General features: G+C 44.2%; 2 protein-coding genes across 2 annotated transcripts; both read right to left on the bottom strand.

The window, feature by feature from the left end:
* Window positions 1-10163: 10163 nt before the first annotated feature.
* Window positions 10164-12537, bottom strand: LOC142103456 (speedy protein 1-B-like). Its single transcript, XM_075187506.1, has 3 exons — window positions 12197-12537; window positions 11934-12114; window positions 10164-10226 (listed from the first exon to the last, which is right to left on the bottom strand). The coding sequence occupies exons 1-3, from the start codon at window positions 12401-12403 to the stop codon at window positions 10177-10179; spliced, it is 438 nt and encodes a 145-aa protein (XP_075043607.1). The 5' UTR covers window positions 12404-12537; the 3' UTR covers window positions 10164-10176.
* A 2476-nt stretch (window positions 12538-15013) lies between these two features.
* Window positions 15014-17876, bottom strand: LOC142103458 (speedy protein 1-B-like). The gene is made up of 4 exons (XM_075187507.1): window positions 17708-17876; window positions 16672-16799; window positions 15604-15662; window positions 15014-15189 (listed from the first exon to the last, which is right to left on the bottom strand). Exons 1-4 carry the CDS (start codon window positions 17716-17718, stop codon window positions 15100-15102), a joined length of 288 nt encoding a protein of 95 aa, XP_075043608.1. The 5' UTR covers window positions 17719-17876; the 3' UTR covers window positions 15014-15099.
* Between the last annotated feature and the right edge of the window lie 2950 nt (window positions 17877-20826).

The raw sequence follows: 20826 nt of genomic DNA, 5'->3' as shown, positions 1-20826 counted from the left end.
GAATCACTGGAACAGCTGACTAACTTTGTACTTCTCTTCCCAGAGGCGCGGAGTCTAACGGCACAGGTTGTCTTCACCAGGAACCCCCGCAAGGAGGTATGGGCTTTGCTGCACTGCCCCGCAGGTCGCGGCCCTCTAAGAGAGTGTTAGATGAGACCCGTATGGAGAACATAGGAGTAGAAGAAACTCTGCAGCGAGGAAACCGCAGAGAGGTGAACACACTTGAGCAAGATATAGATGTAGTTGAGTATTACTGAACAGCAACTGGGAAATCACTGGAACAGTGAACTGAACACGAGGAAGTTATGTCTGTTGATGAGTAGCACTGAACAGCAACGGAGAAATCATTGGAACAGCAAACTGAACATGAGGAAGGGTTATCTGAGGATGACTAGCACTAATTAGCATCTGAGGAATCACTGGAACAGCTGACTAACTTTGTACTTCTCTTCCCAGAGGCGCGGAGTCTAACGGCACAGGTTGTCTTCACCAGGAACCCTCGCAAGGAGGTATGGGCTTTGCTGCTCTGCCCCGCAGGTCGCGGCCCTCTAAGAGAGTGTTAGATGAGACCCGTATGGAGAACATAGGAGTAGAAGAAACTCTGCAGCGAGGAAACCGCAGAGAGGTGAACACACTTGAGCAAGATATAGATGTAGTTGAGTATTATTGAACAGCAACTGGGAAATCACTGGAACAGTGAACTGAACACGAGGAAGTTATGTCTGTTGATGAGTAGCACTGAACAGCAACGGAGAAATCATTGGAACAGCAAACTGAACATGAGGAAGGGTTATCTGAGGATGACTAGCACTAATCAGCATCTGAGGAATCACTGGAACAGCTGACTAACTTTGTACTTCTCTTCCCAGAGGCGCGGAGTCTAACGGCACAGGTTGTCTTCACCAGGAACCCCCGCAAGGAGGTATGGGCTTTGCTGCCCTGCCCCGCAGGTCGCGGCCCTCTAAGAGAGTGTTAGATGAGACCCGTATGGAGAACATAGCAGTAGAAGAAACTCTGCAGCGAGGAAACCGCAGAGAGGTGAACACACTTGAGCAAGATATAGATGTAGTTGAGTATTACTGAACAGCAACTGGGAAATCACTGGAACAGTGAACTGAACACGAGGAAGTTATGTCTGTTGATGAGTAGCACTGAACAGCAACGGAGAAATCATTGGAACAGCAAACTGAACATGAGGAAGGGTTATCTGAGGATGACTAGCACTAATCAGCATCTGAGGAATCACTGGAACAGCTGACTAACTTTGTACTTCTCTTCCCAGAGGCGCGGAGTCTAACGGCACAGGTTGTCTTCACCAGGAACCCCCGCAAGGAGGTATGGGCTTTGCTGCCCTGCCCCGCAGGTCGCGACCCTCTAAGAGAGTGTTAGATGAGACCCGTATGGAGAACATAGGAGTAGAAGAAACTCTGCAGCGAGGAAACCGCAGAGAGGTGAACACACTTGAGCAAGATATAGATGTAGTTGAGTATTACTGAACAGCAACTGGGAAATCACTGGAACAGTGAACTGAACACGAGGAAGTTATGTCTGTTGATGAGTAGCACTGAACAGCAACGGAGAAATCATTGGAACAGCAAACTGAACATGAGGAAGGGTTATCTGAGGATGACTAGCACTAATTAGCATCTGAGGAATCACTGGAACAGCTGACTAACTTTGTACTTCTCTTCCCAGAGGCGCGGAGTCTAACGGCACAGGTTGTCTTCACCAGGAACCCTCGCAAGGAGGTATGGGCTTTGCTGCCCTGCCCCGCAGGTCGCGGCCCTCTAAGAGAGTGTTAGATGAGACCCGTATGGAGAACATAGGAGTAGAAGAAACTCTGCAGCGAGGAAACCGCAGAGAGGTGAACACACTTGAGCAAGATATAGATGTAGTTGAGTATTACTGAACAGCAACTGGGAAATCACTGGAACAGTGAACTGAACACGAGGAAGTTATGTCTGTTGATGAGTAGCACTGAACAGCAACGGAGAAATCATTGGAACAGCAAACTGAACATGAGGAAGGGTTATCTGAGGATGACAAGCACTAATCAGCATCTGAGGAATCACTGGAACAGCTGACTAACTTTGTACTTCTCTTCCCAGAGGCGCGGAGTCTAACGGCACAGGTTGTCTTCACCAGGAACCCCCGCAAGGAGGTATGGGCTTTGCTGCCCTGCCCCGCAGGTCGCGGCCCTCTAAGAGAGTGTTAGATGAGACCCGTATGGAGAACATAGGAGTAGAAGAAACTCTGCAGCGAGGAAACCGCAGAGAGGTGAACACACTTGAGCAAGATATAGATGTAGTTGAGTATTACTGAACAGCAACTGGGAAATCACTGGAACAGTGAACTGAACACGAGGAAGTTATGTCTGTTGATGAGTAGCACTGAACAGCAACGGAGAAATCATTGGAACAGCAAACTGAACATGAGGAAGGGTTATCTGAGGATGACTAGCACTAATCAGCATCTGAGGAATCACTGGAACAGCTGACTAACTTTGTACTTCTCTTCCCAGAGGCGCGGAGTCTAACGGCACAGGTTGTCTTCACCAGGAACCCCCGCAAGGAGGTATGGGCTTTGCAGCCACTGCCCCGCAGGTCGCGGCCCTCAAGGAGACTGCTAGACGAGACCCATATGGAGAACATAGGAGTAGAAGAAACTCTGCAGCGAGGAAATCACATAGAGGTTAACACACTTGAGCAGGAGATAGCTGTAGTTGAGTGGTACCAAACAGCAACTGAGAAATCACTGGAACAGTCAACTGAAAACGAGGAAGTGATGTCTGTGGATGAGTATCACTGAACAGCAACTGAGGAATCACTGGAACATGCGGATTAACTTGGTACTACTCTTCCCAGAGGCGCGGAGTCTAACGGGACAGGTTGTCTTCACCAGGAACCCCCGCAAGGAGGTATGGGCTTTGCAGCCATTGCCCCGCAGGTCGCGGTCCTCAAGGAGACTGTTAGACAAGACCCGTTTGAAGAACATAGGAGTAGAAGAATCTCTGCAGCGAGAAAATCACAGAGAGGTTAACACACTTGAGCAAGAGATAGCTGTAGTTGAGCGGTACTAAACAGCAACTGAGAATTAACTGGAACAGTGAACTGAACACGAGGAAGTGATGTCTGTGGATGAGTATCACTGAACAGCAACTGAGGAATCACTGGAACAACGAGGAAGTGATGTCTGGGGGTGAGTAACACTGAACAGCAACAGGAATAACGGGAACACAAACTGAAAAGGAGGAAGTTATGTCTGTTGATGAGTAGCACTGAACAGCAACGGAGAAATCATTGGAACAGCAAACTGAACATGAGGAAGGGTTATCTGAGGATGACTAGCACTAATCAGCATCTGAGGAATCACTGGAACAGCTGACTAACTTTGTACTTCTCTTCCCAGAGGCGCGGAGTCTAACGGCACAGGTTGTCTTCACCAGGAACCCCCGCAAGGAGGTATGGGCTTTGCTGCCCTGCCCCGCAGGTCGCGGCCCTCTAAGAGAGTGTTAGATGAGACCCGTATGGAGAACATAGGAGTAGAAGAAACTCTGCAGCGAGGAAACCGCAGAGAGGTGAAAACACTTGAGCAAGATATAGATGTAGTTGAGTATTACTGAACAGCAACTGGAAAATCACTGGAACAGTGAACTGAACACGAGGAAGTTATGTCTGTTGATGAGTAGCACTGAACAGCAACGGAGAAATCATTGGAACAGCAAACTGAACATGAGGAAGGGTTATCTGAGGATGACTAGCACTAATTAGCATCTGAGGAATCACTGGAACAGCTGACTAACTTTGTACTTCTCTTCCCAGAGGCGCGGAGTCTAACGGCACAGGTTGTCTTCACCAGGAACCCCCGCAAGGAGGTATGGGCTTTGCAGCCACTGCCCCGCAGGTCGCGGCCCTCAAGGAGACTGCTAGACGAGACCCATATGGAGAACATAGGAGTAGAAGAAACTCTGCAGCGAGGAAATCACATAGAGGTTAACACACTTGAGCAGGAGATAGCTGTAGTTGAGTGGTACCAAACAGCAACTGAGAAATCACTGGAACAGTCAACTGAAAACGAGGAAGTGATGTCTGTGGATGAGTATCACTGAACAGCAACTGAGGAATCACTGGAACATGCGGATTAACTTGGTACTACTCTTCCCAGAGGCGCGGAGTCTAACGGGACAGGTTGTCTTCACCAGGAACCCCCGCAAGGAGGTATGGGCTTTGCAGCCATTGCCCCGCAGGTCGCGGTCCTCAAGGAGACTGTTAGACAAGACCCGTTTGAAGAACATAGGAGTAGAAGAATCTCTGCAGCGAGAAAATCACAGAGAGGTTAACACACTTGAGCAAGAGATAGCTGTAGTTGAGCGGTACTAAACAGCAACTGAGAATTAACTGGAACAGTGAACTGAACACGAGGAAGTGATGTCTGTGGATGAGTATCACTGAACAGCAACTGAGGAATCACTGGAACAACGAGGAAGTGATGTCTGGGGGTGAGTAACACTGAACAGCAACTGAGGAATAACGGGAACACAAACTGAAAAGGAGGAAGTTATGTCTGTTGATGAGTAGCACTGAACAGCAACGGAGAAATCATTGGAACAGCAAACTGAACATGAGGAAGGGTTATCTGAGGATGACTAGCACTAATCAGCATCTGAGGAATCACTGGAACAGCTGACTAACTTTGTACTTCTCTTCCCAGAGGCGCGGAGTCTAACGGCACAGGTTGTCTTCACCAGGAACCCCCGCAAGGAGGTATGGGCTTTGCTGCCCTGCCCCGCAGGTCGCGGCCCTCTAAGAGAGTGTTAGATGAGACCCGTATGGAGAACATAGGAGTAGAAGAAACTCTGCAGCGAGGAAACCGCAGAGAGGTGAACACACTTGAGCAAGATATAGATGTAGTTGAGTATTACTGAACAGCAACTGGGAAATCACTGGAACAGTGAACTGAACACGAGGAAGTTATGTCTGTTGATGAGTAGCACTGAACAGCAACGGAGAAATCATTGGAACAGCAAACTGAACATGAGGAAGGGTTATCTGAGGATGACTAGCACTAATCAGCATCTGAGGAATCACTGGAACAGCTGACTAACTTTGTACTTCTCTTCCCAGAGGCGCGGAGTCTAACGGCACAGGTTGTCTTCACCAGGAACCCCCGCAAGGAGGTATGGGCTTTGCTGCCCTGCCCCGCAGGTCGCGGCCCTCTAAGAGAGTGTTAGATGAGACCCGTATGGAGAACATAGGAGTAGAAGAAACTCTGCAGCGAGGAAACCGCAGAGAGGTGAACACACTTGAGCAAGATATAGATGTAGTTGAGTATTACTGAACAGCAACTGGGAAATCACTGGAACAGTGAACTGAACACGAGGAAGTTATGTCTGTTGATGAGTAGCACTGAACAGCAACGGAGAAATCATTGGAACAGCAAACTGAACATGAGGAAGGGTTATCTGAGGATGACTAGCACTAATTAGCATCTGAGGAATCACTGGAACAGCTGACTAACTTTGTACTTCTCTTCCCAGAGGCGCGGAGTCTAACGGCACAGGTTGTCTTCACCAGGAACCCTCGCAAGGAGGTATGGGCTTTGCTGCTCTGCCCCGCAGGTCGCGGCCCTCTAAGAGAGTGTTAGATGAGACCCGTATGGAGAACATAGGAGTAGAAGAAACTCTGCAGCGAGGAAACCGCAGAGAGGTGAACACACTTGAGCAAGATATAGATGTAGTTGAGTATTATTGAACAGCAACTGGGAAATCACTGGAACAGTGAACTGAACACGAGGAAGTTATGTCTGTTGATGAGTAGCACTGAACAGCAACGGAGAAATCATTGGAACAGCAAACTGAACATGAGGAAGGGTTATCTGAGGATGACTAGCACTAATCAGCATCTGAGGAATCACTGGAACAGCTTTCTAACTTTGTACTTCTCTTCCCAGAGGCGCGGAGTCTAACGGCACAGGTTGTCTTCACCAGGAACCCCCGCAAGGAGGTATGGGCTTTGCTGCCCTGCCCCGCAGGTCGCGGCCCTCTAAGAGAGTGTTAGATGAGACCCGTATGGAGAACATAGGAGTAGAAGAAACTCTGCAGCGAGGAAACCGCAGAGAGGTGAACACACTTGAGCAAGATATAGATGTAGTTGAGTATTACTGAACAGCAACTGGGAAATCACTGGAACAGTGAACTGAACACGAGGAAGTTATGTCTGTTGATGAGTAGCACTGAACAGCAACGGAGAAATCATTGGAACAGCAAACTGAACATGAGGAAGGGTTATCTGAGGATGACTAGCACTAATCAGCATCTGAGGAATCACTGGAACAGCTGACTAACTTTGTACTTCTCTTCCCAGAGGCGCGGAGTCTAACGGCACAGGTTGTCTTCACCAGGAACCCCCGCAAGGAGGTATGGGCTTTGCTGCCCTGCCCCGCAGGTCGCGACCCTCTAAGAGAGTGTTAGATGAGACCCGTATGGAGAACATAGGAGTAGAAGAAACTCTGCAGCGAGGAAACCGCAGAGAGGTGAACACACTTGAGCAAGATATAGATGTAGTTGAGTATTACTGAACAGCAACTGGGAAATCACTGGAACAGTGAACTGAACACGAGGAAGTTATGTCTGTTGATGAGTAGCACTGAACAGCAACGGAGAAATCATTGGAACAGCAAACTGAACATGAGGAAGGGTTATCTGAGGATGACTAGCACTAATTAGCATCTGAGGAATCACTGGAACAGCTGACTAACTTTGTACTTCTCTTCCCAGAGGCGCGGAGTCTAACGGCACAGGTTGTCTTCACCAGGAACCCTCGCAAGGAGGTATGGGCTTTGCTGCCCTGCCCCGCAGGTCGCGGCCCTCTAAGAGAGTGTTAGATGAGACCCGTATGGAGAACATAGGAGTAGAAGAAACTCTGCAGCGAGAAAACCGCAGAGAGGTGAACACACTTGAGCAAGATATAGATGTAGTTGAGTATTACTGAACAGCAACTGGGAAATCACTGGAACAGTGAACTGAACACGAGGAAGTTATGTCTGTTGATGAGTAGCACTGAACAGCAACGGAGAAATCATTGGAACAGCAAACTGAACATGAGGAAGGGTTATCTGAGGATGACTAGCACTAATCAGCATCTGAGGAATCACTGGAACAGCTGACTAACTTTGTACTTCTCTTCCCAGAGGCGCGGAGTCTAACGGCACAGGTTGTCTTCACCAGGAACCCCCGCAAGGAGGTATGGGCTTTGCTGCCCTGCCCCGCAGGTCGCGGCCCTCTAAGAGAGTGTTAGATGAGACCCGTATGGAGAACATAGGAGTAGAAGAAACTCTGCAGCGAGGAAACCGCAGAGAGGTGAACACACTTGAGCAAGATATAGATGTAGTTGAGTATTACTGAACAGCAACTGGGAAATCACTGGAACAGTGAACTGAACACGAGGAAGTTATGTCTGTTGATGAGTAGCACTGAACAGCAACGGAGAAATCATTGGAACAGCAAACTGAACATGAGGAAGGGTTATCTGAGGATGACTAGCACTAATCAGCATCTGAGGAATCACTGGAACAGCTGACTAACTTTGTACTTCTCTTCCCAGAGGCGCGGAGTCTAACGGGACAGGTTGTCTTCACCAGGAACCCCCGCAAGGAGGTATGGGCTTTGCAGCCACTGCCCCGCAGGTCGCGGCCCTCAAGGAGACTGCTAGACGAGACCCATATGGAGAACATAGGAGTAGAAGAAACTCTGCAGCGAGGAAATCACATAGAGGTTAACACACTTGAGCAGGAGATAGCTGTAGTTGAGTGGTACCAAACAGCAACTGAGAAATCACTGGAACAGTCAACTGAAAACGAGGAAGTGATGTCTGTGGATGAGTATCACTGAACAGCAACTGAGGAATCACTGGAACATGCGGATTAACTTGGTACTACTCTTCCCAGAGGCGCGGAGTCTAACGGGACAGGTTGTCTTCACCAGGAACCCCCGCAAGGAGGTATGGGCTTTGCAGCCATTGCCCCGCAGGTCGCGGTCCTCAAGGAGACTGTTAGACAAGACCCGTTTGAAGAACATAGGAGTAGAAGAATCTCTGCAGCGAGAAAATCACAGAGAGGTTAACACACTTGAGCAAGAGATAGCTGTAGTTGAGCGGTACTAAACAGCAACTGAGAATTAACTGGAACAGTGAACTGAACACGAGGAAGTGATGTCTGTGGATGAGTATCACTGAACAGCAACTGAGGAATCACTGGAACAACGAGGAAGTGATGTCTGGGGGTGAGTAACACTGAACAGCAACTGAGGAATAACGGGAACACAAACTGAAAAGGAGGAAGTTATGTCTGTTGATGAGTAGCACTGAACAGCAACGGAGAAATCATTGGAACAGCAAACTGAACATGAGGAAGGGTTATCTGAGGATGACTAGCACTAATCAGCATCTGAGGAATCACTGGAACAGCTGACTAACTTTGTACTTCTCTTCCCAGAGGCGCGGAGTCTAACGGCACAGGTTGTCTTCACCAGGAACCCCCGCAAGGAGGTATGGGCTTTGCTGCCCTGCCCCGCAGGTCGCGACCCTCTAAGAGAGTGTTAGATGAGACCCGTATGGAGAACATAGGAGTAGAAGAAACTCTGCAGCGAGGAAACCGCAGAGAGGTGAACACACTTGAGCAAGATATAGATGTAGTTGAGTATTACTGAACAGCAACTGGGAAATCACTGGAACAGTGAACTGAACACGAGGAAGTTATGTCTGTTGATGAGTAGCACTGAACAGCAACGGAGAAATCATTGGAACAGCAAACTGAACATGAGGAAGGGTTATCTGAGGATGACTAGCACTAATTAGCATCTGAGGAATCACTGGAACAGCTGACTAACTTTGTACTTCTCTTCCCAGAGGCGCGGAGTCTAACGGCACAGGTTGTCTTCACCAGGAACCCTCGCAAGGAGGTATGGGCTTTGCTGCCCTGCCCCGCAGGTCGCGGCCCTCTAAGAGAGTGTTAGATGAGACCCGTATGGAGAACATAGGAGTAGAAGAAACTCTGCAGCGAGGAAACCGCAGTGAGGTGAACACACTTGAGCAAGATATAGATGTAGTTGAGTATTACTGAACAGCAACTGGGAAATCACTGGAACAGTGAACTGAACACGAGGAAGTTATGTCTGTTGATGAGTAGCACTGAACAGCAACGGAGAAATCATTGGAACAGCAAACTGAACATGAGGAAGGGTTATCTGAGGATGACAAGCACTAATCAGCATCTGAGGAATCACTGGAACAGCTGACTAACTTTGTACTTCTCTTCCCAGAGGCGCGGAGTCTAACGGCACAGGTTGTCTTCACCAGGAACCCCCGCAAGGAGGTATGGGCTTTGCTGCCCTGCCCCGCAGGTCGCGGCCCTCTAAGAGAGTGTTAGATGAGACCCGTATGGAGAACATAGGAGTAGAAGAAACTCTGCAGCGAGGAAACCGCAGAGAGGTGAACACACTTGAGCAAGATATAGATGTAGTTGAGTATTACTGAACAGCAACTGGGAAATCACTGGAACAGTGAACTGAACACGAGGAAGTTATGTCTGTTGATGAGTAGCACTGAACAGCAACGGAGAAATCATTGGAACAGCAAACTGAACATGAGGAAGGGTTATCTGAGGATGACTAGCACTAATCAGCATCTGAGGAATCACTGGAACAGCTGACTAACTTTGTACTTCTCTTCCCAGAGGCGCGGAGTCTAACGGCACAGGTTGTCTTCACCAGGAACCCCCGCAAGGAGGTATGGGCTTTGCTGCCACTGCCCCGCAGGTCGCGGCCCTCTAAGAGAGTGTTAGATGAGACCCGTATGGAGAACATAGGAGTAGAAGAAACTCTGCAGCGAGGAAACTGCAGAGAGGTGAACACACTTGAGCAAGATATAGATGTAGTTGAGTATTACTGAACAGCAACTGGGAAATCACTGGAACAGTGAACTGAACACGAGGAAGTTATGTCTGTGGATGAGTATCACTGAACAGCAACTGAGGAATCAATTGAACAGCAAGTTGAACATGAGGAGATAATGGTTGTGGATGAGAGGCACTGAACACCAACCAGGAAGTCACTAGAACAGGTAGTTGAAGCAGCAGGAACAAATAGAACACTTGAGTTGTTATAGAGGGATAATTGTCTGGTTATAATTGCCACTCAAAGCTTCTTCCATGCTTCAGAGTTTGTTGTTGAACTACAATAGAAGAAAAATGTTATTTATATAATAGTAATTATAAACCTGATTATATTTAGGATCAAAAGCAGCAGTATCTTCATTGCCTATATTTCTTATTAGTTAGATTTTAACCATAAACCACATTATCAAATTGAGAGGGGGAAGAGGTGGATACAATGTACATGTACACGGGGATTGTTTCACTAGTGCACTGCTGTTTAACTGATTGGCGCCTTTCAGTGGCTCACCACCACAGCACTATCCTAACAATGTATAATATCCAGCGTGTAGCAGGTAATTAGTGGCTGCTTTTGCCTCAAGAGGGTCATAATTAAACCTAACAGTTTGCCAATGCATTAAATAAATTCAATAGGGGCAACAGTTTGCTATGATGCCCCTTGTGATGCTTTGTGCATTTCTAAGTTTGTAGTAATTTTAGAGTTGTCTTTCAATGAAATTGATTACTTCATGTACCTATCCTTTAGAGTGGTGCTATTCATTTTAGCATTATTCAGAGTTCAGAGATATAGATTTTTCCGTCATACTTGGTGCCACATTTAGGAACAAATCTAAAGGGTGCAAATGTACATACCATGCTGTAATGCAAGAGCAGCAAATGCAATTTTATTTTGTATGCGTGGAAAATACTTCCTGCTTCTGCATTCAGCACACAAACACTGTGCAGCTTTCTTTTTACAAAGCAATTTAGAATTTAGCTAGGATGAGCCCCCACCCCAACTCTAAGTCTGTCCGCACATTTTAAATTTGTCCCCTCCGCAGTGCAACATGGGTTTGACAACATTGCACCTTTAAGCTAGATTTACTCCTAACTGGATCAGCCCCATAATTAAGTTTTACCGCAGTATGGGAGGTTTCACTTGTATGCAATTAATTGTGCCACCAGTGACCAGTATTTGGAAGAAGAGTTTATGAGATATTTAGCCACAGTTTTGCACCTTGTAATCCATACTTACCAACTTTCTGTTGGTGAAATCCGGGAGCCTGAAGAGAAGGTGGGCGTAATGGGGGGGGGGCTCCAAAATGGCGTAATTTTGGACCCCCCCCATGACATGATGACGCAAAACGCGTCATTTGACAGCGGGGGCGGGGCCAAATGCCGCGATTCACCGGGAATCGCGGCGTTTGGGACTTAATTCTGCCCACTTCACTAGGAAGTGGGCAGAATTATCCAGATGCGGGGGATTGCCACACTCGCCCGGGAGCCTCCCGCAAAATGCGGGAGTCTCCCGGATATTTCGGGAGAGTTGGCAAGTATGTTGTAATAACAGTGCACTATAGAAAGTTCTGTGAAGCATAATTAAAGACATAGCACAGGAGTGTGGAAGAACTAAAGATAACTGGAAGGTGTTACACCAATGTATGCTTTGCTTTATATAAACAGTACTCATCACCATATATTAAAGCACAAGAAATAATAATGAAATAACATGAAATAATAATGTGAACAAAATAAGGAACCAGGAGAGATGAGCATCCCTTGACCTAAAAAGAAATGACTTCCAAACATCAGGTTCCAGTAGTGCTGTCACAGCTGATTAATATAAACAAGATAAAAACCCAGCTGTGAGAAATATAAGGTAAACAAGCTCAAGTTATACACCTACAACTCACTGTAAATGTCATAAGTGGGCACAGGAAGCAGATCTGGGGGTATGACGAGAAGGTCCTCGGACCACTGTCTATTAGAAATGTTAAACAACTCACCCTGTGGCATGGAGCCAGTGGAGGCTGCACTCTCAGGATCACCCATGCACCGGGAACAGGTGGCCGGGTTGAACCCCGGCCCTAGTGGGTAGAAATTATATTCCAAGTTCTTGTTGGCACCACTATGATGTACTGAGCGGTTTCTAAGCCATACAGAATGGGTTGGGTCTAACGCCATGATCTGTAATAAAACAAAAATCAATATCTCACCCACATGACTGCAGTATACACATTCATTGTGTTGCTTCATTACAGGAACTTACCTCATTGCAATGACGTCTGCTGACGACTGCTCTGTACTTCATTTGAGCAAATAGTTTTGTTCTTAGATTCACAAAGAGACGGAAGTGTTGTATCCATGTCTTTCCCAGTGCCCATGGGAATATTTCATAATGGTAATTGTCCTCTTCTTCTTCCATGTCATTTGCAAGGTACCTATGGAAAACACAAGAGTAGTTCAATGCTGGCATTTCTTGGCAGTTTTTTGCACTCACATTGGTTATGAACTATACCAGTGTGTCTCCTTACATACACAACCAGGTCAGTTCAGTATTTCCTTAACCACTTCATGTCCTGAGCTCTTAGCCCTTCATGACTAAGTCAGTTTCCAAGTTTTGGGAAGAATCAGTTTCTTAGTGATAACCTATTTTATCAAGGCAAATGTTATATTTTCCCTGAGATAAGGCTTTCTATGGTATATTGGATTTTTTTAAAAAAAATAATTTAAGTCCGGTATACATGTCAAAGTTAGCAAAAAAAAAATCAGCTTCTTGTACCATTCAGTTACACCAAGCCCATTCTATTACAAAATATAATCAGGGAGACATCCCAAGTAGAGTGATACAAAATGTGTACTTTAACACTGAAGTAGTGATAGGGCTATGAGGGTTTTTTTCAGTGTTGAAAAAACCTTTTTTCAGTGTTCAGCATAAACTAAGAGGTATGTTAATAGCTCTGGCAGTGCTCACTGAAGAACAAATAGATTTCTGCAGTGGTGAAGAGCTCTGGTGCATCCACCTTGGTGAGTCAATGACTGACCAATAGCGAGTGTTTAATCATGCAGATATATATACTTATTTGACTGGGTTAGTATTTATCCCATGTATATGAAGATTTCCCTCTAAACATGACCAATTAGAAGTATTAGCGGATAGTGCTCTAGTCTAGAAACATTGAAATGAACCAGCCTCTTTAAGCTATATGGCAGTTTAAGTTGCTGTTTGTTAGTTTCAGCATCAAAACACATATCATGTTCGGAAAGAATTCGTAATTTTGGTTGAGTAAAGCAGAACTCATGAATAGTAAATTGGGTATGGCAGAATGACTCCATGTGTATTATAAATAGACCAGGCTAATGTGTATAAGAATGACAGCTTTACCTGACTATACCGTAAAACAGTGTGCCAGTAGGACTTACACATGTTATCACAAAGATATCCCCCCTTAACTATATGCAAGCAGAAACTGCAATATTAGGGGCTTATTTAAATTTTAGAGTTATTAATTCATGTAACAAACAGTAATGGACATATGAGGAATCCTATCTCAGACAGCTATACTATCACAATGAAGGGGGTGGTCCACGGCCTTCGACACCGTGGACCACCCCCTCCTGCTGCAAACTCTACTCTCTCTTGGCCTCTCTGGCTCTGTCCATGCCTGGTTCACCTCATACCTTGCTAACCGCTCCTTCTCTGTATCTACGTCTGGTTCTTCCTCCACCCCCTCCCCTCTCCCTGTTGGAGTCCCTCAGGGCTCTGTTCTTGGCCCTTTACTCTTTTCGCTCTATACCTCCTCCCTTGGAGCTCTCGTCTCTTCGTTCGGTCTTCAGTACCACCTATATGCTGATGATATTCAACTCTACATCTCTTCTCCTGATCTTTCCCCCTCCACTCTCTCTTGTAACTGACTGCCTCTCAGCCATCCCATCCTGGATGTCTTCGCGCTTTCTTAAAATTAACATCTCCAAAACTGAACTCATTGTCTTTCCCCCACCCAGACTCCCTTCCCATCATGACCTCTCTATAATCGTTAACAACTCCACTATCTCCTCTGTCACCCAACTCCGCTGTCTAGGAGTCACTCTTGACTCCTCTCTCTCTTTTGCCCCCCACATTCAATCCCTTACCCAAGCCTGTCGCTTCCAACTCCGTAACATTGCCCGCATCCGTCCCTTCCTCTCTCAAGATGCCACCAAAACTGTCATCCATGCTCTCATCATTTCCCGCCTCGACTACTGCAACCTCCTCCTTACTGGCCTCCCCTGCTCCCACCTCGCCCCCCTCCGCTCTATACTTAATGCGGCTGCAAGACTCATCTTCCTCTCACGCCGCTCCTCCTCTGCCTCCCCTCTCTGTCTTGTCTTACACTGGCTCCCCTTCCCCTACAGAATCCTTTTCAAACTCCTCACCACCACTTACAAGGCTCTCTCCCAGTCTACTGCCCCTTATATCTCTAACCTCCTCTCCATTCACACTCCCGCCCGCTGCCTGCGCTCGGCCAACGATCGCCGCCTCTCCTCCACTCTGATCACCTCTTCCCACTCTAGAATACAAGACTTCTCCCGTGCTGCCCTCCTTCACTGGAACGACCTCCCTCGCTCCATCCGTCTCTCACCCAATCTGTGCTCCTTCAAGCGGGCACTTAAAACTCACTTGTTCCTTAAGGCCTACCAACCATCCAATTAACCTCCCACCTCTTCTGTTTCTCCCCTGGCTCCTTTTCTCTCCCCTTTGCTTCACTCCTCTTGTGCCTGATTTTGTATACCCTCCCTTAGGATGTAAGCTCGTATGAGCAGGGCCCCTCTCCCCTCCTGTCTCCACACCTGTTCTTCTGCTCCGTCTTTACAGTATTTGCCTGTCTGGAGTTTCTGAAGTTCTGGTACTTTGTGTTTATTGTTCTGTATTGTTTTACCCTGTATAGTATACTGTTTGTGCCGTGTACGGCGCTGCGGAAACCTTGTGGCGCATAACAAATAAACGATAATAATAATAATAATAATAAATACTTTGGTGGCACATAGGAAGCACAGATGGACAATACTGCACCATAGCCTGTTGCAAATCTAAAGTAATAAATGCCCAGAGTATTCTTGTTCTGGTCAGTTTTAAATGTACTGGTTGAATAATATTATTTTACTATGAATACAAAAGTAAAAAAGCAATACTTACAGGGCAATAAAAAAATTCAATGGTGTATATTCGCTGATATATAAGCCTGCCCTCTTAAAGTATGCAAATACCATAGCGATGAGGTACTGTAGAAGACAAAAAGCAAAACAAATGGTTGTGAATCCTTGCTCCAATAGCACGAGATATACAGTTATACAACTATACAGCTCAATTAAAGTTTATTGGCAGTAAATATACAGACCATCAAAGGATACAAAAATAATTACAAACATTGGATCAAACACAAGTGCAGGATATTATAGACAGTATTGTGGTATGTACACAGTGGCTTCCATTCCCCTCAATGTGAGTGTAGCTGTGCTGACCATGTGGTAAACAGCATCTTGGACAGATATAACCATTGATATACATTGATCAGTATAGTAAACGCAGTATCAGTAAAGAACAGTATGAATACCAGAACACTGCTAGAGCTACAAAACTTGCAGTTTACTGAATATCTAGTGGTGGGAGGTCAGAATTGCATTATCCATACCCACCTTGTCCGAGATCTTCATGCAGGCATCCGCACATAGGAAGTCCTGGATCACTTTATTTTCTGCAAATGAAGTTGTAAAAATTTTATATCAGTGACCACTTAAGACATCAAGGGAAGAAAAACATTCAACTACAACATTACATCTTGTTTTTTTGTTTTTTATATGAACACTTTTTACAGCTGTGAAAGGACTGGAATATTAGAGGACAATGACCCTATCCACAAAATTTTATAAAAATAAACACTTGAACGCAGGCAGGGATAACGGACATAAGAATTCACTTCCCTGCACTCTATGTATGTGTAACGTTCCTCAATGCTTCTAACAGGGAGAGGGGACATCCCCAGCAAAGGGCCGCTGAAGCAGAAGGGCCGTTCTCCTGCTCAGGCTGTTAGATCTTTGATGCCTGAACCGATCCATTTAAAAACAGCGTCTGTCAATGCCTAAGGTGATATTGTGTAATAGACTGATAGTTGTACACATTTTTACTTCACTCTTTATAAATTAAATTATTTGTTTTTGCAAATTAATGCACAAATATATCCACTATCGATGCTTACATTTCTCTGCCAGATTTTCCATGTTTCATAGCATTAGTTTGGATGCATTTTACAAAAACAACCTTATTTTTTGACAAGTGTCTGCTGTGATTGATTTACAGTAAGAGAATGTTGTTTACAACAATAAAGGATAAGTCGTCTGAAACCCTTCAAGACAGAAACCATTTTTGGGGTTTTGTACTCAGAAAGCTTAGCTGGGAATAACCTTTTAGTCTATCCAGTAGATACCAAAGGTATTTGCTTTACTCACAGCCTTACAGTGGCAGAAACAGACTGCACAAGCAATGCTCTCATGTGAATACTATTTGGAAAAATCACAGAGCTAGAAAACGGGCAAAACATTTACTGGCCCCATATCACTGGACCCTCCGACTGTCACTGACATCTGGAGTTGTACAGGAATAAGAAGCCAAAATCTCTACAATGGTACTTAGAAAAATAATTGTAACAATTTGGTCTTAATAATTGTTTGTGGTCTTAATAAATGTTAATAAATGTTAAGTCCTACCCAGCAGTTTGTAAAATGCAGTGTTCTCCTCTTGTCCTGGGCTAGGAGAGTGGTCCGCGCTGTAATGTTGGCTTTGGTCTTCCTGTAGTTTTATTTGCTTGGCAGGTTTCAGCTTCTCTTCTGTTGTCCTGTTGTTATAAATTTGTTTATTTTATATATGGAAATAATGAATACTTATTTTCAAATGAAAGATAAATGAAGTGATGTATTATCCATAAATGTATATAATTAATTTTTGATGTGAAAATGGACACATACTACTTTTGGGAACTACTGCTGTAAAATGAGGATGCAGCTGCTTTGCATGATGCAGGTCTTGTTGAATTTGCACATTGTGAAAAGAGTATTAAAATTTCTTGAAAATCCTGTTACTAACCCTTTAGATCCTCCTCCTTCTTTAATTTTGACTTTTCAATTTTTCTTCCAAAATACTTCTTGTTCTAGCCTTTTTTATGTTTTAAATGAATTATGAGAGTGAGAGGGCACCAGACTGTCTGTATTTCATGTGTCATTTTTGTGTGTTTGAATATTTATTTTATTTTACATGGGTATTGGGCACATATAATGCGCATACTAGCGTCAAATGCACCAGGATGCTTATAAAGTCATCCCAGTGACAGTATAACAGCAACTCCCCATTACTGGCACCTCCTGAGCGCCCATAAATATCCTATAGTTTTGCAGGTAGAAAAAAACTCTGCAGCCACCCACAAGTCAGGTCATCCCCCATAAATGTGTATCTTTCTTCTTTCCACTCTTATTTAAATATTTTATCCCACTAAATAAAAACTCATTTATGCATGTGGATGTCTAAAAATATAAAACTACCTATAACAAACTTAACTACACATCTATACACTCAGTAATGCACCGTAAAAAAATTCCCCAAGCTAGTGATATTGTGTATTGTATAATATTTGACACAAATATACTCACAGCTCCCCCATCACAATGCATTTAGCCCCTTACAGGCGTGACCCCTTTCACTATTCCTCCCATAACCTACTACATGTAGTGACTGGCTCATTGCACTTACCTCTTGTCCATTTTCCACGACTCAGTCACACCCAGCAAAGGACGAAGTTAAAGGAAAATTAAAAAAGAAGGTGTAGGTTAAAACAGAAGGGAAATTATGGAAAAATCAGCTAGAAACAATGTACTATACAACACTAAAGACTAAACTACTTAGCTTAACTTAATATAGCTTAACTTAATTTAGCTTAACTTAATTTAGCTTAACTTAACTTAACTTAGCTTAACTTAACTTAGCTTAACTTAACTTAGCTTAACTTAACTTAACTTAACTTAACTTAACTTAACTTAGCTTAACTTAACTTAGCTTAACTAAATATATCTTATAAATAAATATTATACTACAGATAACTTATCAGATCTCAATATAATATGCTATATAATAAAATATAAATATATATATATATGTATGTATCAATAAAGTATTCAAATTTCTGTTTTCAGCTCGAGAGTAATTGGTTAAGTATCGCAGGGCTCAAGAGTCACAGCGATATGAGGACCATCAGGCACCAGGGCTCACGGCCAGTTTGAATGTATACAACTGACATCACCATGACAACCTGCTCTGCAGTGATGAGGACCGAGGTTTTAAAGCTGTTGTCATGGCTTCAACTAGACTTAAAGGGCTACTAGAGCTAAAATGCTGCATTACATAAAGGAACTAATTTATCAAATATAATTTAGGAAGCTGTCACAAGTTTGACATGAGGAAGTGAATACAGTCAAGACTTAGTCATATGCACATTAGTCTTTCTGTTTTTAGGACTATTAAAAGTTACGGCAGTTAATCTACTGTTATCTAGCCAACTATAATCAATAGTTAATCTACTTTAGGTCCCTACTAATTGGCACTTGACCTACAGCGTTCATGGATGGCATTAGCAGTGGAGGAACTAATGCCAATACAAAAGGAATGGCTGCTACGGGCATGGCCAGTGTAAGGGCAACAAGGACCTGAAGGACCTATAGAGAGAAGCCCAGTTGACTCCCACCGGAGAGAGGGTGTGGCCATGGAGTACATACCTAGTGCCACCCTCCATCCACCTACATCTCTCTCCCATCTTCCCTAACATGAAGCACATCAATAACTTGTTCACACAGCATTTAAGGAAAATAAAGATTTTGAAATATCTCCCAACTGCCCCTCATGTGAGGACAATACATTATTTACAGATAAATAGTAAAAAAAGCAAAAAATAATATGGAAGTCACTTTTCACCTTAACAGCTTGGGCAATGCCTTCCAAACTTACAGTAATGCACTTACAAAATTAGTGTTACCAGATACCAATGAAACTTTCACACAAAATCCTTTTTGAGTCAAACTATATTATAAAAATAAGTACAAAACAAGGTATTTCAAATATCATAAATAAAAAAGTTTATGATCTCCTACCTAGAAAGGGGTAATCCAGAAAAATTTGAAAATCAAAAATGGCAATTAAATAATAGTAGCTATTTAATTTCACGAGGAAGGGAAGATAATGGGTAATTATTTAAATGTAGTTTAAAAGATCTTAAGCTTAGTGCTCCAAATTAAAATACAATCTCTTGTGCATAACAGTATAAGTCATACTTACCAACTTTGAATAGTTGGTTTCCGGGAGCCTGTTATGGGTGGTGGGCGTGATGGGGGCGGGGCTCCAAAATTAGTGGCATTTTGGACCCACCACCCGTGAGGTCATGACGCAAAACGCGGCATTTGACAGAGGGGGGCGGGGCCAAATGCTGCGATTCCCTGGGAATCGCAGCATTTGCGAACTAATTCTGCCCACTTCACTAGGAAGTGGGCAGAATTTGGGAGATTGCCCCACTTACCCAGGAGTCCGAGAGACTCTCGCAAAATGCAGGAGTCTCCCGGACATTCAGGGAGAGTTGGCAAGTGTGGTATAAGTCCTGAGCATTGTCAATGATAGATCCTGTACCTGTACATCTTGATGCTCAAACTCTTCCATTGGCTCACTCTCTTCTTCTACTAGATTTATACAGCATACACCCTTATCCTCACTAATCCCATCATTACTGCAACAGCTGTGTACTTCTTGTGATGGAAAAACTCTCAAAACAGTCAAAAGCTCAATCACTACAACCAAAATTGTTACATTTGGTAGCTTCCAATAATTCTTCCTCACTATATATGACCACATATTATATAAGAGCCACTGATTTTTATCATTAGACTGACACTTGACAGAATAAACATGTGTTAAGAAATCTATATTTATGCCACCTCCTCCAAAAAATAAATACATATATTTGGTGTGTCTGGGACACAGGAAGACTCTGTATCTTGGATAAAGTCACAAAGAAACACTGTCATGTGAACCATGTTTTTGGGCAACTCTTTGTCCCCATTTTGTTATCAGAACTTTAAGCAATTGTACTACTCATTAATTAGGGATTGAAAATAGAGATGTGTGATGGCAATATGTAGAGTAATGCCTCCTAATTTGTTTAATTTTTTTTTTTGGTGATATGACCCACCTATGGATATATATGCCACATTTTTCACTCAATGCTAAAATTATGTAATAAAGAAAACAAAAAATAAGAGTTTAAAAAAGTTGGTAATTTTGTTGTAAGAAAAGGAAGAAAAGGAAGGGATCCCTACACTAATACACACGGGCCATTCACACATGCATCTTATATTCTCACATATCTCTTGTTGGACGCATTTTCACATAGTCACACACAGCCTCTGTGGGCGTAGTCCCCATCTCACTCAGCAACAGACAGCCTCCAACGACCAGACTGCCCCCAACCAGGGAAGCCACCAGCGGTCCACTTCACCCCCCCACACCGCTCATTACCATGAAACACTGCCTCCTCCTAACGAAATTAACCCTTGTGTTGTCAGCCTTCTTTTGGTGGGAGAAAAAGCATGGTGTCTCCCCTGATTTTATGATAACCAGCACTAGACAATTCAGCCAGGACTGGTGGAATAAAGCAAGGGAAGCCGCAGCATGGGGTTCCCCTGTCATAATGACAAACCAGACCCAGGCTGCTCAGCACTAGTCTCTTAGGGAGTTGGCGTCCGCAAAAAAAAATTCCCTTAGGGATACTCAGCCCCATGCTGCAAACACTAGGGCTCTTCCCACACCAATGGGCGGTGGGTGTGGAGTAA

Source organism: Mixophyes fleayi, chromosome 10, assembly GCF_038048845.1.
Source record: "Mixophyes fleayi isolate aMixFle1 chromosome 10, aMixFle1.hap1, whole genome shotgun sequence".
Classification (NCBI taxonomy): Eukaryota; Metazoa; Chordata; class Amphibia; order Anura; family Limnodynastidae; genus Mixophyes; species Mixophyes fleayi.
Note: the sequence above shows the minus strand (reverse complement) of the source record. Positions and strands in the feature narration are given on the sequence as shown.

Excerpts from the sequence above, each read along its gene's own strand:
- LOC142103458 (XM_075187507.1), bottom strand. Across the intron at positions 15,663-16,671 it reads TGCATTTTACAAACTGCTGG|AAAATAAAGTGATCCAGGAC; the intron begins GTAGGACTTAAC and ends CTTCATTTGCAG. Across the intron at positions 15,190-15,603 it reads GCATGAAGATCTCGGACAAG|TACCTCATCGCTATGGTATT; the intron begins GTGGGTATGGAT and ends TGTCTTCTACAG.
- LOC142103456 (XM_075187506.1), bottom strand. The coding sequence starts at position 12,403 with ATGCCAGCATTGAACTACTCTTGTGTTTTCCATAGGTACCTTGCAAAT. Across the intron at positions 12,115-12,196 it reads GCAGACGTCATTGCAATGAG|ATCATGGCGTTAGACCCAAC; the intron begins GTAAGTTCCTGT and ends GTTTTATTACAG. Across the intron at positions 10,227-11,933 it reads CACTGGCTCCATGCCACAGG|TTCAACAACAAACTCTGAAG; the intron begins GTGAGTTGTTTA and ends CTTCTATTGTAG.